Genomic DNA, 21,202 nt, shown 5'->3' on the forward strand with positions numbered 1-21,202 from the left:
ACTGAGGCATCCTGAGTGTACCAGGTTCCTAAGGTGGGGAGGGAGGAGGGGAAGGTAGCCTGAGCCTAGTCAAAACAAAAAGAAACTTGAGAGAACTAAGAGGGATCCATGGGAATCTAAAACAGTTGTCTCAACACACCCCCAAAGAGTTCCTTTGGGTCTGTTTCTTTTCTATAAATGGTTGATTCAATAAGCAGCAATCCGGCTCACGCATTTCTTCTCAATCCTACGTTTCAACAGCCCACTCCTATCCATGCCTCCACTGGGGTGGTCACTAGCAAAGAAATTTAGGCTTGAACCTAGTACCAATGTCATTGAATCCTTCTGCTTCTAAGAAAAAGAATTTAAGTGACTCAGAGAATTTCACTGACTTCTTGCAACTAGCTTGGCAGAGCCAGAATTTGAACCAGAGTCTGTTTGGTTTTAATGCCTAATATCCTTTCCATTGTATAAGTGGCCTTTAAGAGATGAAAAGGTTTGAATAGGGATAGAATCAGAAGGTCATAACCAATTTCTAAATCCTTCTGGCAGTCATCATATAAGTTGGTTTTCACTTTAAGTCCTAAATTTAGTAGCGGGTGGGGTGCTTCCCAGGCGGTGCTAGGCGTAAACAATCCACCTGCCAATGCAGGAGACGAGACAGAGGCGGGTTCGATCCCTGGGTTGGGAAGGTCCCCTGGAGGAGAAAACGGCAACCCACTCATGTATTCTTGCCTGGAAAGTCCCATGGACCAGAGGAGCCTGATGGGCTACAGTCTATGGGGTTGCACAGAGCTGGACATGACTGAGTAACTGAGCACAGGCAGAAGCGGGTAAGGAGAAGATTCTATCCAATGGTATCCTGAGTGCAAGGTCTATAGTATCAGCACAGGACATTTCATTCCATTGCCAACACCAAACAGTCTATGAAGGAGAACTGGATCTCCTGCACACCTAGAACCTGGAGTGCAACACCTGAACTAAAGCAGGTAACCACTGTTGAACAGACAATGTTTCAGGAGAGGGCAATTCTAGAATAAGTACCACTAAAGGAGGACTTTGGTGAGATAGAAGGTCGCATGTCTTAAAGAAACAGCTACCATAGAACCAAGGTTTATTAACTAAACCAATCTTTCTGTCGAAGATGACTTACAATACAATTACACTAACTTTCAGATCTAAAGAATAATTGAAGGGTATCAGTGCTTGAAAAATTCAGACCACGGAAAATCTGTTTCTACTGCTCTTTCACACGCTGTGACCTCATTTGGTTTCTCTTCTTGGCAGTAATTTTAATACAAGATAGTGTCTCATTCCTACCCAAGAAACCTGAAAAAGAGGAGGACGTCAATAAAGCCAAGAGACTAAAAGTGGAACAGGTACAGAAAGAATTACTGCTGCCATCTGTATAAAGTAATCCAGGCTATTCACAGAATCACAGCAATGAATAGGCTTCAGAGAGGTTCTCTATAGTCCCTTTCCAGTTTTCAGGTTTCAAGTGATTGAAAACAGCTGCTACTGTACAATTTACATAGAATGAGTTTAGAGAAGAAATTTTTATCAGTTCTGGAGATGTGTATAAATCAGATAGATTCCTTGAGTCTCAAATGACTAATGTCAAGACGCCAATACCAGTAAGAACTTGGGTTCTCCTCTCCTCCATTATCCAAGCAGAGCCTGCCCATCAACAGCAAAATCAAGCTTAAAAAACTTAGGCAGGGAATATTTTTGATAAAAACTACATAACCTACATAATCTCCCTTTAGGGTCATCACTCATCTGTGGGTAAGAGGCCTGGTAAGGATCAACTCCACCCCATGGTTACTATGTTATTACTAATAATGGTACCAATAAATATAACAGTACATACTCAAGAATAAGATCCCTGGTCATTCTTGAGTTGTCATTTGTTTATAAAGTTCTGTACAAACCAATGGTCATTTCTCTAAACCATCTGCTCTGGCTGGCTCAGCCAAACGTGCCGGTACCATTTTGTAGGTTTCTTTTTAAGCTGAGGTCAAAGTTTCCATATATCCATCTTTCCTTTGTTTCAGAAGGGATACTAGGGAGGTGGGAAATGTTATATCTTATCTGTTCTACTTCTCTATTCTACTGCAAGACCTCAGAAAAGAAAATGAGTGAGAGGGCCATCTCATAAGACCCCAGCATTAGTGATTCACTCACTATCCTGAGATTCTAGGCAACACAAGGCACTCAGAAAAAACACCTTGTTCAGAACCCTGATAAAGACCTTTCTAAAATGCCATGGCCAAATGTTCGCACAGAGAAGAGAAACGACTAAGCCAACATGTGTTCACTGCTCTCTTTTCTTAACTATGCTCTTTTCATAAGATTCAGCCAGAGATTTGTCCCCTCAAGCCTCTCAAGAGGGTCAGGACACCACTCCCACTTCTTGCCAACTTCAATTACTTCTGTTTCTTGTCAATTTCATTCATTTTCAACAAAGTCCTCCAAGAATGAGGATGTTTTCAACCCAAAAGCTAAAAGCACCCTGGTCAGGATTTCTAGATGCTTTGGTTCAAACAGAAACTTATCCACTGTGCTAGGGTGTGATCCTCAGCAGCACTTGGGACTGACTACAGAACAGGACACTGAAGTATTTTGTTCTGAAATAAACTCCGAATCAAACTGGGTAAAATGGCAGTATTAGTTTTCTTGTTACAGCCTTTGGATTTTCCACTCCTTCCTAAGAGTCCATTAATTAATGGGCAGGACAAACACCTTTGTGAGAATGGGAAGGAGAAACAACGGACAACACAGAGATTAAGGAGGGGGAGCCTCACAGCAAGAGTGAGGAACCAGAACAGGGACTAGATGACTGGAAGGGTCTGTTGGAAGATAAGAAATTAGGACAGCAGGAGATAGATTTGTGTTTCAAAAAAATAGAGCACTGGGTCCTCATGAAGAGGGTAAACATCCTTGATCTTCCAGGATTTCTATGTTGATATGTCCAAGGATAATAAGAGCTGGGTGTATAAGGACTTAACAAATGACGGTTAAATTGAAATTAGTGGAGAACACTGTTAAGAGCAGTGCTTCCCAGGTGGCTCAGTAGTTAATAGAATCCGCCTGCCAATGCAGGAGACACAGGAGATGAAGGTTCAATCCCTGGGTTGGGAAGATTCCCTGGAATAGGAAATAGCAAGCTACTCCAGTATTTTTACCTGGAAAATTCCATGGACAGAGAAGCCTGGCAGGCTACAGTCCACGGGGATCACAAAGAGTTGGAGAGGACTCAGCACTCACGCGTGTACTGTTAAGAGTGGTATTTTTAAAAACTTAATACTCAAGTTAAAAAAACACAGATTATGGTACAGGAAATGCTTTCAGCACTTCATGGGAGGACTTCATCTGGTAGCTCTAGATTAGGGCAGGACACGGACGGCTGCAGAACACACGGATGGGGCGAGGTGGCCAACGAGGACGTAAATGGCACCACGTTACAGAGAAAGAAGCTGGAAAATCCGGTAACAATGGTTATCTCAGTGATGCAACTGACTTCAAAACTCTGCAATTACCTAGTCCTCCCCTAAGCAATAAGACTTGGCTCGGTGTTTTTCACCAAAGAATCCAATGGTTAATTCAGTTTTCATCCTACTCATCTCATCTGACTTATTGGCAAGATTCAGCAGAGCTGCCTCCTCATGTGATGTTTTTTCCACTGTATTCCTAGGCTTATCCTCTTATGGTTTTCCTGCTACTTCACTGGTCACTCCTTTTTTTTTCTTTTAAATTTTTTACTGAAGGATAATTGCTTTACAGAATTTTGTTGTTTTCTGTCAAACCTCAACATGATGTTCACTCCTTTTTGATTTCCTTTTTGGCTCTTCTCCCTGGCTTCTTGACATCAGACTGCCTTAGGGTTCAGTCTTTGGTCCCCTTCTCTTTACCTAGTTATACTCACTTCACCCACTGCTGACCTCATATAGTCTGTGGCTTCAGATACTACCAATGTCGTACCAAAACTTCAGACAGCACCTACGTGCTGATACCAAAACTCAAAATGTTACCTCTAGTCCAGGTCTTCCTTGAACTCCATACCTCTATATCCAAACTGTTTACTCAGCATCTCTAGAGACATCTCAAACTCTACCTGCTCACCTTTTCTCCCAATCTAATGTATCAGAAATTCTGATGGCTTTACTTTCAAAACCTAACTAGACTCCAACCCCTATTACCTTGGTTCAAACCACCATCACTTACTCACCTGTATTATGAGAGAATCCTGTTGGTTCTCCTCATTTTTATCGCTGGCAGTCCCATTCCCATCATTTACCCTCAAAACTCAGTAACCAGAGTGATGCTGTTAAAACATGTCAGATGAAGTCACTCTTCTGCTCGAAATTCTCCAATGGCTCCCATTTCACTTATAGGAAGAGCCTACATGACTGGACACCCCTATATCCCACTTACCTCTATGACTGAGCTCTATTCTTCTCCCCTCTCTCATTCCGCTTCAGCACATTGATTTCCGTGCCATTTCTCAAACATAACAGACACACTCTCACTTCAAAACCTTCATGCTGGTTCTACCTCAAATTCTCTTACCCTGGATTTCTGCAATGCTCCCGCACCATCATGAGGTTTTATTCAGATGTGACCTTTTCAATGAGGACTATATTGAATATCCTATTTAAAACGACATTTCCCTGATTCCCTTCCCCACACTACTTCCTATCTCCCTCATTCTGTTCTAATTTTTCCTTTTCCAAAGCACCTTTTACACACACTATGTAATTTATTGTATCTATTGTTCATTGTCTGTTTCCCCAACTAGAATGTAAGCTCCATTCTAGCAGGGCTGTTTTGTTCTTCTGCTGTACCCTAAGTTTCTAAAACAGTGTCTACGTAGCACATGGTAAGTTTTCAACAAGTATCTGATGAATGAATGAAAAGGCATGTATATTAGACTTTGGAATATAAGAATGCAGGAAAAGAACCTAATCTCCACTGGTGGGCTTCAACATCCAACATGTGGATTATCCAAGTGTCTCTCTCCATCTTCCTGATGTCAATTTTGGATGTTTCTTTTATAGCATTTCTGACTACAGTAGGAGTAGAGAAATAAAGAAGCTAAGATTCTACCTATCCTTCATGATCCTTTGAAACACTAATTCCATAAAAACTTGACTGATTCCCCAAATCTGTTCAAGCTCTCCTTAATTATCTTTTTTATAGGCCTTGGAACCCATTTTAAAATTTAGCATGCGCGCGCACACACGCGCGCGCGCACACACACACACACACACACACACATACATATACCCTTTTCTCATCTCTCTTGGAGTAGAAGTTCTTGGAGGGCAAGAAAGTGTTTATCTTTCAATCACCCATTGGATTTGTATAACATTTTATCTAAGGGTACTCAATAAGTGAACAAATTAAAGTAAATCTCATTATTTTCTCTGGAACAAGGCTTGAAGGAGAAGGCTAAAGCTATTATCTACTAAAATGAGGTCTGGTAAGTCCTGTTCAAGCAGTTAATCTATTTCATTCCTGACTCTACCAGCAGAAATTAAGAAGGGCTGTGAGGGGCAAGAGACCACTACTTTTTCTCACTATATCTAAAAAAGAGTTGTCCAAACAATCTCTTAGTAATTCCAAAAGGTCTGCATGAACATTCCCAGGGCTCCAAGTTTCCAAACATAAAGAGAAATACAATCAGGGTAGTGACAATACAGAGAGAGCAGTGGCCGCTTCCTGGGGATCATGTAACCACTTAAGAGCTAAGAAAAGCCAGATGGGGATAGTCAGTGCTGTCAGTAAAGCTCAAAAAGGCCCACAGACAGCAACACTTAATTGTACAAAAAAGTCAATTACACTAAATTCTTCTTTCATCATCTGTATTTCACATGTGTTTGCAACCAACTACTTGTGAACAATTAAGAACAGTTGTTCCTCCAATTACTTGGGAAAAAGCAGATGCCCAGGTCTGACTCCCTGAGAGTAAATGCATCTCTGAGAGTAATGAGAGGAGAGACAGAGTATGCACACACAGGCAGGCTCATGGAGATGCACCGACAGCTGTTTCCAGCCTCCCTCCTCAGCCTGCTGGCAGTGGGGGTGGCTGCAGTGAAGAGCTGTATGCTTCCCCCTCCATTCAAGGAAAAATCTGTCATAGGACTTTCCCCTTTTAAACTATCAATGAGTCAAGAGCAGCCTTCGTGCAAGAAAAATGTAACTGACCATTCAGGAGGGTACCAGATAAGGCCCAAATCTTGGTCTCTAAGGAGTTTTTCAGAGGAAAGTTAAAAAGGAGAAAGCTTTTAAAATGAGAAATAGGCAAAACCAATACAATATTGTAAAGTAAAAAAAATAACAATAAAAAAATTAAAAAAATAAATAAATAAAATGAGAAATAGCAGCACTTATTATAAATAGCAACTCAGTAGCTACTGAGTACACTTAAAATATCCCTAAGAAACTAGGTATTATTATTACTGTTGTTATTGTTTACATTGTTAATATTCTTATCTTACAGAGAAGAAAGTTTTGGCAAGATTAAACAATTTTCCCAAAGCCTCCGACTAGAAGGTGAATGTATCAGAAATTTTAAGCCCAGGCCTACCAACTCTATTACACTCTGCTTCTTTCCATAAATAGTACGGCCTTAGTGTAGAGGCATATCTGAGGGGAAGCAACTCAATCAGTGAAAACCCCAAAGCCCTTTCCAACAAGAATTAGGAAAAAGGGAAGGAGAAGGTCATATGAATATTTTCCAGAGACACCCACCTCTACCACATGTTATCAAATCCTCCATTACTTCTATTACCTAAGTTACTAGGGAGCAAATACTTTGGAAACTATGGATCTATGAGCACTGATCTTATCCATAGCAGTAACAATGTCTTCCATTTGAACACATCTAGTTTTCAGAAAGCCTTCAAGACTGTTAAACCATTCCATGATATGAGTTGGTAGGGTGAGGGGTGGGGGTAGCAATTTTACAGAAGAAATTGAGACCCACAATTGCTGTTACATAACCTGCCTAGAATCACTCAATCCGTTATTGGAAGTACTGGACTTGAATCCAGGTATGATTTTAAGCCTAATGCTCCTTCCTATATACCATGCTGACTCTATACATAACTGTCAGTCTGTTTATCTTCAGAACTGTCACATAAAAACAGATGCTCTTCCTACGTACTTCAGAGGTGTAAAACATATTCTGATGGGTTGTTTTTTCTTTGCCACAGTGAAATTCCCAGTTCTATTCCTTCCTCTGATTTTTAAACAGGTTTTTAGAAATGAGTTGTTATTTGAAATCAATTGAAAAAATTGAGCCTAATTTTCCAGGTAGGAAGTTTTATCCTGAGTATTAGGTCTTACATCTTGAAATTATTTCCTCAACCTACTAGCAAGCCCTTTGTGAATTATTTAGCCAACTGGCTAATTCTGTTTATATAATAATGGCAACCCCTGGTGGCTCAGAGGTTAAAGCGTCTGCCTGCAATACTGGAGACCAGGGTTCTATTCCTGAGTCGGGAAGATCCCCTGGGGAAGGAAATGGCAACCCACTCCAGTATTCTTGCCTGGAGAATCCCAGCCCTATGTGAATTACTTAGCCAACTGGCTAATTCTGTTTATATAATAATACTAAATTCTGTTTATATAATAAATAAATTTCATCTCTTCGGCATTTGTGTAGCAAAACATTTCCCCAGTGATTGTCAGTCTTTCTGAACAGAAGCGTGCAGAAGAAAAAGATGCCCTTGCTCTTGGCTCACACTTAGCACTGCTCTCCATCTAGTTCTCAGCATTTGGCATGCACTGAGAAGCACACGGCAGGCATTCAATAAAAAATGTCGACTGCGTGTCATCTGATTATGCCATTAAGGCATATAACAGCAAGCCAACTTCCCCACATAGCCTGCCTCAGTATCTTACTCTGAAATGGCATGAACAGAGACAGCAACTCAGCCTCATTCCAGATCTGTTAAGTCAAAGAGGCAGTACATTAGATTAGGAATTTCCTGACAGACTTTCCATCATCTAAGCATTCAAAGCTAAGACTTAGGGCCACTTTAAGCCCTTATATGTTATGTCTGGCTCACTGAACCTTGCTAAATGTTTCTTAAAACTACAAATGGCCAACAGTTAAAAATAGAGAAATTACATAGAAGAAATTTCTAATCACTGGAGTTGCTCTGGGGCAACAAGCATGCTATCATGGTGGGCAACCTAGCAGAGGGTTTCAGTTAAAATTCCTCAATAAAAGTGTACTTGAATATATGTTAAGTTATAACTCAAAAAAATTATTGTGGGGATGGGTATGTGAGCAGAAAATTCTATAGACCACTGATCTGGGGTAAATAAACTCCAGCATGTAAATGCCTTTGCTGGGATATCATGTTTTCATTTTTATTCATTTAATAAAATTTTACTTCTATTGTGATTTTTCTTTGACAAACGTTTATTCACTAGTTTTTTATTTTCTTTCATCAGGGAATAAAAAAAGGGTACCAAAAATAGCATAAAAAGTATAAGTTAGGGCTTCCCTGGTGGCTCAGTGGTAAAGAATCCACCTGCCAGTGCAGGAGACACAGGTTTGATCCCTGGTCTGGGAAGATCCCACATGCCACTGGGCAACTGAGCTCATGCGCCACAACTATTGAGCCCGTGCTCTAGAGCCCAGGAGTTGCAGCTACTGAAGCCCCTGTGCCTGGGGTCCCATGCTCTGCAATGAGAGAATCACTATAATGAGAAGCCCTTGCACCACAACTAGAGAGTAGGCCCCCCTCCCCCGGTCACCGCAAATAGAGAAAAGCCCACACAGCAACAAAGACCCAGAACAGCCAAAAGTAAATAAAGGAAAATCATAAATCAAATAAAATTTTAAAAAGTATAGCTTAATGAAATTTTGTAAGATGAACACCTATATAACCAACACCCAGGTCAAGAAATGGAATTGTTCTTGGCCATTCAGAGGCCTCTATGTGCCTCATTCCTATTACAGCCTCTTCCCTTCCCTAGAGAAATCATTATCCTGGGACTTCCTGGGTGGTCTAGTAGTTAGGAATCCACCTGCCAAGGCAGGGGACACGGGTTTGATCCCATATGCCGCAGAGCAACTTACTCGGGGCTCGGCAACCACTGAAGCCTACACGGCCTAGAGTTCAGGCTCCACAGCAAGAGAAGCCACCACAATGAACAGCCCGCACATCTCAATGAAGAGCAGCTCCCACCTGCCGTAACTAGAAAAAGCCCACACTCAGCAAAGACCCAGGGCAGCCAAAAAAAACAAAAACAAAACCCCCACAAATACACCATTACCTTGACTTCTGTATTAATCACTTTCTTGCTTTTTAAAACAATTTTTATTCATTTCAGTATACATTCCTAAATACTTTTCATTTGGGGAGGGGGCGGTGGCCGGTGGGGACACCACACAGCTTGTAGGATCTTAGTTCTTCAACCAAGGATCAAACCCGGGCCTTCAGCAGTGAAAGCATGGAGTCCCTAAACCACTGAACCGCCACTGAATTCCTCCAGGGAATTCCCTACTAAATACTTTTGCTTTGGTTAATATATCTTTTGGATTTTTTATACAATAGGTTACCCCCTGTCCATCCTTAACCATCAGAATGTATCTGTTGAAGAACATAAGATCATTTCACCTATAGTTTCTGACAGTCTGGGTTTTGTGGATTGTATCCTCATAATGTAGTAGTAATACAATACACCCCTCCGTCCTCTGTGCTACCTGCAAATTAAAGCTAGATCCTGAGGTCTGATCAGATTCAGGGTTGTTGTACTTTGCAAGACTCTAGGCACCGCCATATTTCTCATCAGCATGCTCATGTCTAGCTGCCTTTCTTTTTGTAATGCAAATAACCAGTAGATGCTCAGTGTTTAGATGGATTAATTCATGAGGGCTGCTAAGTAATTATATTAAAACTCTGCAATTTCTTTTTTTTAAATGCCTTTTATTTTACCTATATTTTTGAAAGATATTTTCCTCGTGTATAGAATTCAAGGTTGGCAGGTTTTAATTCTTTAAGCACTTCAGAGATATCATTCTGTTACAGTCTGGCTCCCATCGTTTGATCATCAATCTTACTGCTATTTATTTACAGGTAACTTGTCCATTTTCTCAGGCTGCTTTTAGGCTTTTTCTCATTATCTTTTGCTTTCAGTAGTTTGACTTATGATGTGCCTGGGTGTGTTGTATTTACTCTGCTTGTTTGAATCTGTATTGTTATATTTACTCTGAGTTTTTGAAACTGAAAATTGGCATATTTCATTTGTTCTGGAAACTTTCGGCTATTATTTCTTCATATATTACTTCTGCTTCACTTTCTCTTATCCTTCTGGGATTTCAATTTCATATGGGATATGTTAGATCATCTATGTCCCTCTTGTCTCTTACATTCTGGTTTAGCTCTTTCCATTCTCTATTCTCATTGTCCTTCAATTCAAATGTCTTCTATTGACCTGTCTTCGATTCACCAAACCTGTCCTTTCACAATTAAACCCAGCCAAAAAATTCTTAGTATTAGACATATTTTTCAGTTTTAGAATGTCTACATGATTTTTTTCTAAGTAGATTCCAATTTTCTGTTGAAATTCTCCATCTTTTTATCCATTTTGTCCATCTTTTCTATTTTCTTTATCACATTTACAATATTTAAAGTTCCTGATTATTTGACTTCAATATCTAGATAATATTGTGGATTGGCTTCTTTTGATCCCTGACCACATTTTCCTGTTTCATAACTTTTTTATTGCATACTGGACACTGAGAATAAAGAACCACAGTGACTGTTATGGACTGAACTGTGTCTCTTGCAAATTCATATGTCAATGCCCCAACCCCTCAAAGTGACTATTTGGAGACAGAGGCTTTAAGGAGATAATTAAGGTTAAACAAATTATAAGGGTAGGACTCTAATCCAATAAGACTGGTGTTCTCATAAGAGGAGGAAGGGACATTAGCAATGAGACATTAGCAAGAAAAGGCCATGTTGAGGGTACAAAGAGAGGACAGTCATCAGCATGCCCAGGAGAGAGGTCTCAGGCGAAATCAAACTTGCCAGAACCTTGATCTTGGACATCCAGAACTGTGAGAAAATACATTTCTGATGTTTAAATAACCCAGTCTGTGGGATTTTGTTATGGCAGCCATAGCAGACTGATACAGAGATGAAAGTCATGTCCTCCATCAAGCATTTACCCATTCTACTTCTTTGTAGAAGTAGATTGATCATCCTCAATCCAATCAGGAGGGACCAAGTCAGGGCTGGATTGCTTCTTTAGTCAGACTAAGTCTACTTCTGGTTTAAAATCTCTCAAAGGCAAGGCCTGTAGACTGCATGTTGCAGGTCTCTTCCACTAATGGGAGTTTGTGTCCTCCACACCAGGAGACTGCAAGAGACTACACTTTGCCTTTCTGGTCCAGCTCCATCCTCGAGTGTGGCCTCTTGGGCTTTTGATGGACAGCCTGTGAAACCTCTGTTCTCTGCTTCTGTCCTTTGGAGATTTTAAGCTTATCTCTTTGTTATCCTTTTCCAAGCAGGTTCAAAATGTCCTGTGGAGCAGACCCCTCCCACTAGGGGAACTCTGTCTCCTAAGCACTGTATACCATAGGCATTTCATTCTGCTTTCCAGTCTAGTCCCCTAACTCTCAGTGCAACCCCAGCACCCAGCAAATGTCCTACAGAGAAGATGGGTCTTGTGCTTGGGTTCCTCTGAATCTAATATATCCTATCAACCCACGTGGCTGTTGAAAACTCTGATTTCCTTTGACCCTGGTAGAGGCTGTCTCCACGGCAGCTCCATTGACAACCTGGGCACAGATGCCATCAGGACAGAGCACAGCCAGACCTTCTGCTCAGTTGGGAAGGTTCTTCCTTCTTCAGAACTTTAGTTCTTCTCACACACTATTACCACAGCTCTCTGACATCTTTAAAAAGGTGGCTTTTGTAATTTGAGTTTTGTACTTATTGCAGTGGGAACTTGCTGCATCCTACACGGACTCTTCTGCTGCTGCTGCTAAGTCATTTCAGTTGTGTCCGACCTGTGCGACCCCATAAACGGCAGCCCACCAGGCTCCCCCGTCCCTGGGATTCTCCAGGCAAGAACACTGGAGTGGGTTGCCATTTCCTTCTCCAATACGTGAAAGTGGAAAATGAAAGTGAAGTCGCTCAGTCATGTCCGACTCTTAGCAATCCCATGGACTGCAGCCTACCAGGCTCCTCTGTCCGTGGGATTTTCCAGGCAAGAGTACTGGAGTGGGGTGCCATGAAGTCTAACTAATTTTTAATAGAAATTTTACATCATTCCTTTTTCCTCTTTGAAATAACATTTCTACTTTACTTACTTTCCCCCAAATTTCAACACAATATATTTTTATAAAAATTCTATCAGACTCACCAACAAAACTGTAAATACAAATTCAATTTTTTTTTTATTTGCTGTGACCGTAAGGCTCTAAGTGTTAACATTTTGGTACTGTATAGGATTAGAGTTATCATTACAATTCTTTTGCTCAGTTGCTCAGTTGTGTCTGACTCTTTTGTGACCCCATGGACTGTAGCCCGCCAGGCTCCTCTGCCCATGGGACTTTCCAGGCAAGAATACTGGAATGGGTTGCCATTTCCTTCTCCAGGGAATTACAATTCTTACTGGAACACAACTGATCAAAACAGATACACTTTTAATGTTTTATAAAAACCAATTATTATAAAATAAAGAAGCAATTTATTGCATAAGAAGATAAGGGAGAAGGGAGGGGGCGGGTTGCGTTATAGCCCTATGATGAAAGAATTCTTTTTTTTTTTTTTGCCACCTTAAGAGATTTTTATACCTTAGGGGCAATGCACCATGCCAAGGTTCAAGTGGTCAGATATTTCTGGAGTATTTCTGATTTTCTGGTATTTTTTGATTGTCTGTTTGTTTGCTTCTTTTTCTGTAAAGTGGGAGAAGGACAATGGGAGAAGGAGGTGGGAACAGCCAATACACATGGAATTTAAGAATCTACAAATGGATTCCTTTAAACTAACTGTGCCTGTACAATCCTTGGAAGGTCCAGGCACCCATTTCCCAGTTTCAGTACTGGAGTCCTGTATCAGTTCTGAGGGTCCCTGCCAACCCAGAGATTGCATAATCATCTACATATAAAGGCAGCCTAACAGTGGCCCATACCCTAAGCCAGTACAGAAATCAGCAGGGGAAAAAAATCTACAATACTACTGCTAATTCTCCCCCCTTCTCTCAATACAAACATGAAAAAGATTCCAGAGAACAGTCCTGGGAGAGGGAAATTGTCCACCTTCCATTTTAAAAGTCACATAGACTTAATAATGAAAAGTTTTCAAGATCATGTAAAAGATACAATTAAGCCCAAAGTTTATTTCTCAGCTAATCAATCTAAGATGTATGGGGGTGGGAGACTTAATACAGGACTAATTCTAGAGATAGAACATCATTTTTTGTTCAGATAGACTGTTGTTGTCCCATCTGGTTGTACATCAAAGGTAAGATGCTTCATTCACACTTTCCAAATACCAGAAGGGGAAAAAGGCCTTTTGTAACTTGTTTAGTAACCAGAGCATAGCAATAGGATAGTTTTTCCAAAAGTAAGCCTCATCAAGTTCTGAAAGGCAGATGTTTGGTAACAATATTGTTAATTCAAGCAATAGGCAAGGCAACAACTTTCCTCAACTCTAAGCCCTTGACACATTTTGTGTAATATTATCAGCACAGTCCTCTATTCCTTCCCTACCATTTTCCAGTTTGATGCCATGTATCACCTGGAGCAGATGGCTGTATTGAACTGTCCTGAGAATAAAAAATAGGCATTTTTCTACCAGTAGGAAGCCACCAATGAAACACTCATCTGAGCACGTGAGGACACTGGTATCAAGAATGATCCATGCTGCCTGAAAGCTCAGATGGCCTAGATCCAAACTTATAGAAAGCTGTCTCAGAATACATCTAGAGCAAATGCAGAAACATTTCTTCCTAATTTCTCTCATGTATGGGATCAGCCAAACTCCAGGGAGTACAACTGTCCATTAATAAAGAAAGTTTCCTTTTAATTAACATCACCAGGGAGGCCAAAGGAAGGGCAGAGGCCCTAACAACTGTTTGTAGAGTAATAAGTGGAGCAGGAATGTGTGCATCGATAAAGGAAAAGCAAGGTAAAAAATATTCCAAGTGTGAAACAGGAGAGAGGAAAATGAAGAGGAGGCGCTCTAAGAAGTTTAAAGAAAAGTTCTTAGGAGAAAAAAATCTGAGCATGATTGTCAGATAAGGGTATGCATGAAGGTTATAGCTAAATCTGGCTTCTAATTTTTATTTTAAAGTTTACTCTCTACTCTCTAATAAATTTATTATATTAAAGGAGAAATATTTTCCTCTGTTTCTACAGATCTGCCCTTTCAGGGCACAGCATGCAGAAGGTCAATAGTGCCAACATTAGCAGCAGGTTCATACTAAGGATATGCTCACCTGCTTCTGGATCTGCAGGAATTCTCCACATGTACAGGTTGAAGTCATCAGAGCCTGAAAGGATATACTGTTGAAACAAAAAAAAAAGTATTTATTACTTATGTACTGATTGATAATATATGTATCTACCTATCTATACAGGAAAAGATTTTTTAAAAATAAACAAGATAAATGAACATATAGTCATAAGGCACAGCACAGCACTCTCTTAAAAGTATCTACAAATCAGAAGACTAGTTGGCTAAAACTCAGCAACAAAAACCAAACTGATTTAAAAATGGGCAAAGGATTTGAATAGATATTTCTCCAGAAAAAGTATAAAAATGGCCAATAACATGGAAAAATGCTTAACATCACAAATCATTAGGGAAATTACAATGAAAACCACAATGAAGTACCACTTCATACCAATTAGGATGGCTGTTACCAAAGGCAAACAAGCAGAAAACAAGTGTTCGTGAGTATGTGAAGAAATTGGACCCCCTGTGCACTGCTGGTGGGGCTATATAATGGTGCAGTCATTGTGGAACAGAAAATGGAGGCTCCTCAAAAAGTTAAACACAGAACTGCCAAATAACCCAGAAATCCCACTCCTAGGTATATAATAAACAACTGAAAGCAGGAATTCAAGATATCAGTATACTAATGTTCATAGTATAAAGCTCACAACAGCCAAAAAGCGGAGATGACCTAAATGTACATCAAGGGATGAGCAGACAAATAAAATGTGGTGTATACATCCATACAATGGAATATTATTTAGCCTTAAAAAGAAAATTCTGACACGTGCTACAACATGAGTAAAAATTAAAGACATTTTGCTAAATGAAATAAGCCAGATACAAAAAGACAGCTGCTGTATGAGGAACAGAGAGTAGTCAAATTCACAGAGACAGAAAGCAGAATGGTAGTTGCCAAGGATGGGGAGGGAAGAGAAATGGGGTGCTACTGTTTAATGAGTATCGAGTTTCAGTCTAGACAGATGAAAAGGTTCTGGAGATGGACAGTTGTGATGGTTACACAACAATGTGAATATACTTAATACCACAAAACTGCACACTTTATAGACGGCTACAGTGTTAAGTTTTATATTACATATACTTTATACCACATTTTTTCCAAAAAAAATAAAATTTAGGAGCTTCCCAGAGACCTTTTATGCAAGCCCAAGCATCCTGAACTTGCCTGTTGTCATCTGACATCATTGAGTCAATCCAGCTATGAGTTAGCGCCCCTTTTATGGGGTGGCTTCAAACTGCCTGATCTCAAAAAGACAGGACACTAAGCCAGATCTATTCTAATTAGAACTCATAAGAGCATTGTCTAACACTGTCTAATGGCAACCAGTGAGCAATTCTATGAGTTCACTTATTTCCAAAGATTAACAAAGTGCTCTACCTTACGTTTAGCTCAGCATTACTTCCTGCCTTTTGGTCCCATCTGCTTATTTACCTGGAAAAATAAAGGCCTACAGTTTTCTAATGAAAATTTCTGACTTAAAAATGACACTATGAACATCCAAAAAAAGTAAAAGTCCAATATAGCACAACCCCATGCCTAATAAAAATACATTATTAAATACATTATAATCATTAAAAATCAATTTACCAGTCTTCAAAACACTAGTGCTGCTAAGTCGCTTCAGTCGTGTCCGACTCTGTGCAACCCCGTAGATGGCAGCCCATCAGGCTCCACCGTCCCTGGGATTCTCCAGGCAAGAACACTGGAGTGGGTTGCCATTTCCTTCTCCAATGCATGAAAGTGTAAAGTGAAAGTGAAGTCGCTCAGTTGTGTCTGACTCTTAGCGACCCCATGGACTGCAGCCTACCAGGCTCCTCCATCCATGTGATTTTCCAGGCAAGAGTACTGGAGTGGGGTGCCATTGCCTTCTCCACAAAACACTCCACAAAACACATGTCACTACTAAGTGACATGATAAAGGAGATAAAGAAACTTGTATTCAAAGATGAAGAAAATGTTATCCATAGGGACTAGGTGATTTGGCCCAGGGCACAGTGGAAAAAGAAGTGGTTTCAGTTTCCTCACCTGGTTGCTCGTTGCTCTGGTCTGAATGTTTGTGTTACCCCAAATTCACATGTTCAAATCCTAATGCCCAATGTGGTAACAGAAGATGGGGCCTTTGGGAATGATTGTATCTTGAGGGTAGAGCTCTCATAAATGGGATTAGCACTCTTATAAGAGACCCTACAGAGCTCCCTAGCCCCTTTCACCAAGTGAAGAAACAGTGAAGTCAGCTGGCTGCAACCATGAAGACAGCTTATACCACAATCCAATCAGGTTGGCACCCTGACCTTGGACTTCCAGCTTCCATAACTGTCAGAAAGAAATTACTGAAATTATAAGAATCATAAGTCACCCAGTCTGTGGTATTTTGTTATGGCAACCAGAAGAGGCTAAGGCTCCTTTAGTTCTAGGATTCTATGATTACCCTGTGAAGGAATGATGGAAGCCAGATCAGGGCTGAAAGTCCCTAAACTGCTGGCCCATGGTTACTTGACAAGTCACTACATAAGTATGTTCAAAATAAAGAAACTCAGTCTAGTCCTACTACATTTCAATTAAAAAGTTTCCTCAACAACAAAACCCAAAGATTTTTAAAATGAGCAAAGTACTTGAACAGACATTCTTCAAAGAAGAAACATATAATGGCCATATACAAATGGCCAATAAGCACATAAAAAGAAGCTCAACATCACTCATCATTAGGGAAAGGCATATCAAAACCACAATGAGACACTGTCTCACACTCATTAGGATGACTACTATCAAAAAAACAGAAAACAGTTCCTCAAAAAATTAAGAATAAAATTACTACATGAGTCATCAATTCCACCTCTGGATATATATCTAAAAGAACCGAATGCAGGATCTCTTACAGATATTTATATAACAATGTTCATAGCAGTTTTATTTATAACAGCCAAAGAAGCAACCCAAGTGCCCATCATCAGATGAATGTATAAACAAAGTGTGGTATATACACATGATGGAATATAATTCAGATTTCAAAAGGAAGGAAATACTGACATGAGCTACAACACGGATGTATCCTGAACACTGTGTGTTCATGACAAAAAGGCAAATACTGTATGCTTCCACTTAGGAGGTTAATAGAATAACTGAGTAGTCAAATTCATAGAGACAGAAAGTAGAATGCTGCTTTACCAAGAGTGGGGGGGCAGGGGAGAGTTGGGAGATAGTGTTAACTGGGTACAGAGTTTCAGTTTTATAAGATGAAAAACTTTTAGAGGCAGATGCTGGTGATGGTTACAGACCAATGTTAATGTACTTATCACCACAATATTATACACTTAAAATTTTTCCTTTAAAAATAAAAGAAAAAAAGAAAGATGAATCCTTGTCTTGATGTAAGGTCCATTCACTAACTCCCTGCAGTTTATGATACTATCTTATTTGAAGTTAGGAAGCTGGAATTCAGGAGCCCAAGGCTTTCCTCTCACAGTCTGTTTGGCTAAACTACCTAGCAGTTAGGGGGAAAATTCACTAATTACACAAGAGCCAAGCACTTACATGCCAGGCACTCTGATGTTTACAAAGAAATATAAGGTAATATCCAGATTCCCAAGGAACTTAATTTAAGTAGAAAACTTACATGTGGGTACACAACTACCATGCCATGAAGCAGACATCACTAGGTGCCGTTATGAGAAATAAGGTGCCTGGTGAGTCACAGAGGTCAAGGCAAGACAGATTTGAGCCCTGAGCCACCCCCAGGTAAAGCTGTGGTAGAAAAAGGCTAAAGCAAAGCACAAAGATAAAGCTATGGTACTCATGTAGTTTTAGCAGAAAGCAGAAGCATGGGTAACTCACTCCTTCATACCCGGCTCATGTCTCTCAGGCCTTACTGCTCAGTGTACCTGATCGCCAAGGGCCAGTATTCATATCTCTTAGTCGAAAGTCTTCTCCAAGGCCCAGGAGGCTGCAGGCTGCTCTAGGGAATGAACCTCCTTGGGAGCAGGTTCCTACAATGATTCAAGGAAGCTGGCACATCAATATTCAACCTGCCTTGTTCCCAGGTAGAACAGCCTGAAGTGTGCGTCCTAAAGGATCTCCTGGTGGCTCAGTGGTGCTAAAGAATCCACCTACCAATGCAGAAGCAGTAGATGTGGGTTCGATCCCTGGGTTGGGAAGATCCCCTGGAGGAGGAAATGGCAACCACTCCAGTATTCTTGCCTGAAAAATGCTACGGACAGAAGCGCCTGGCGGGCTACAGCCCACGGGGTCGCAAGAGTCAGACACAAGCGAGTACGCACGCATCTCATGTGTTCTATGCCCCTTCCCCTCAGGATCAAACTTCAACTGCCCACAGTTGTAGTTGGCTCACTAAATCATCCTTCCTTTCCCTGTTTCTCTTTTCCACTCCTGTGATATTTCCTGCATTTCCAAATAAACTACTTGTATCTGAAATCTGAACCCAAATTAAGACACACGGCGGAGGGGGGACAGAACACAAAAGAACTGTGCCTAATAATTTATATATAAAATACACGTATTACTCAACAGCTCATCATTTCATGTTCTGTGTTTAAAAGAGGCTATAAAACTTCACACAGAGAATTCCCTCTACCCTGTGCCCACCCCCATACTTTTCCCAAACTAAACAAACAAAAAATAAATATTAAAAAAGGAGTGAGCTGAGGTTGGGGTTTTCAGAGGTTTTACTATTAATACATCACTGCGAAGGATCAGTGCTTCCCTCCTCTGTTCAACTATTCACCAGGGAAAGCTATGACAAGTTCAAGGGGGACTCCCAGACAGAATGCTGACTCAGAAGAGTGCCTTAGAAGGAAGAAAACTCCCGCAGAGCTAAGGCCTCTTGGATTTAATATGACAGCTCCAGAAATACAGAGAAAATGAATACAACGTACAGGCTTCCTCTCAGGGATAAGGGCAATTCCCGACCCTTTCTTCCTCTTGCAACCACCACAAGGGAACAGTTCGGGATGATTTCCAAGGAGGGGGTCTTGACCCACTGCCGTCTAGTCAGACCGTTTAAGTGTTCACACACACTAGAATCACATAACTGCCCTGAGGAATTCATTTATGGCATTTCTTGCTTGTCTGCTGGGCCCCTTCCAACATTAAAAGTTGGCTGCCTGGGATCCTGCTGACTGTGGGAGAGTAAAATAAAAATGATTTCATCCATGTATTCATTAAACAAATATTTATTGAATGTCTACTATGTGTTGGGCACTGTCCCAGGGAAAGGAGCACAGCACTGATCAAAAAAGACCCTGTCCCTACCTTCATGTGAGTTACATTTTATTGGGTGGGAAGAGGAAAAGAATTTTATGCATATATACTGGAGAGTGAATAGGGGAAAAAAAGTTTAAATATATATATATATGTAATATGTCCAGTAACAGTGTTACAGAGAAAACTTAAACAGCAGCTTAGAGCATATAGGGAGTGCTGGGGGTGGTTAGTTCCACTTTATGTAGGGTGGTCACAGAAGGCCTCTCTGATAAAATGGCATTTTGAGCAGAGCCCCGAAGGAAATGAGGGAGCAAGTTACATGGATATCTGGGAGAGGAACATTCTAGGAGAAAGACTAGAGCCCTGGGCTATTTTAAAATACTAGGAAGCCAAAAGAGATCTGTTTCTTCGCTTTTCCAATCCTCCCTTACTTTCTGTCTCTTTCTTTCTTTCTCTTCCTCCCAACCTCCTTCCCTTTCTTTCTCTGTTTAAAGCTCTGCAAAAATAAGCATCATTTCAAGTGGGCTGAGTCCAGAGATACATTTAACATCATCAGAGCAGTTGGAAAGATCCCTCTCCTCCCAGGTTGAGGGAGGTTGAAGCCTCTGAGGGGTGAGTGACAAATTAAAAACTCACTTCCCATGAGTGTCTCACCTTGTATCCTAACACAGACATACAGGGCAGGATACCAAAGGAGAAAGAATGTTTTAGGGAATCCGTTTTTTAGGCAATAGGAGCCCCGCTTCCTAAAATGCTGAGGTATAGTGGGGTTGGGGAGGTGGGAGACCCACAGGCTACTTTAGATCAACGAGTAGAAGACATACCCAGTTTTCACTTGGCTTTGTGGGTTAAGATAGGTGACACCAGTGCAAAAATGAGCATAAGTTCTTGTGTGGATGCACACCATCCATAATCCTTCTCAGCTGGCCACAAAGCTTAAAGGCTGGCTACACTTTAACCTCATCTCTTACTGTTCATTCATTTCATATCCCAAGAGGAAAGCCTGTTTACTGATCTTGATGCAACCCAGTCATCTTAAGCAGAGTTAACCTGAGGCCAGTGCATGTTATCTAACCCACTGTCAGTATGGAGATACTAAGTTGTTCAAGCACACAAGAGCAACAATTGTTCCTCTTAATAGGTTCAAGAAGCACCAGCATGACCACCGCCACCACCAGCCACCCCACCCAAATCACCTAATAGCACTCTCACTATTCTATTCACCCCCCATGTCCTCTGTCAATCTATTAACCTTTAGAGAAAACAGGCACTCACAAAATACCCCCTCTTCTGGTAGACTGCCATAATGCCCTCCAACAACTCCCGCTCCTTCATCTTTTAGCATTCTCAAACCGAGCATGCTCTCAAGAAAGACTTTTTTCTACATGCAAAGGCATTTTGCTAGCTGGACTCCCAGAGAGGCCCATGCTTCTAAATATAAAGACCAACTTTGTAGAGTGACCTAAGTCACAAGCAATTGTTAATAACTTGAAAGTTCAAAGAAGGATCTAAA

General features: G+C 40.7%; 1 protein-coding gene across 3 annotated transcripts in view; it reads right to left on the reverse strand.

The window, feature by feature from the left end:
* DCAF5 (DDB1 and CUL4 associated factor 5) overlaps window positions 1–21,202 on the reverse strand; it is a 93,662-nt gene that overhangs the window by 12,346 nt on the left and 60,114 nt on the right. For all 3 annotated transcript variants that reach the window (XM_024998098.2, XM_024998097.2, XM_002691041.5), the window contains exon 7: window positions 14,452–14,518. In XM_024998098.2, the coding sequence (XP_024853866.1) occupies window positions 14,452–14,518 (67 nt within the window). The remainder of the gene's footprint in view (window positions 1–14,451; window positions 14,519–21,202) is intronic.

Source organism: Bos taurus, chromosome 10 (genome assembly GCF_002263795.3).
Source record: "Bos taurus isolate L1 Dominette 01449 registration number 42190680 breed Hereford chromosome 10, ARS-UCD2.0, whole genome shotgun sequence".
In the NCBI taxonomy this organism is placed as follows: domain Eukaryota; kingdom Metazoa; phylum Chordata; class Mammalia; order Artiodactyla; family Bovidae; genus Bos; species Bos taurus.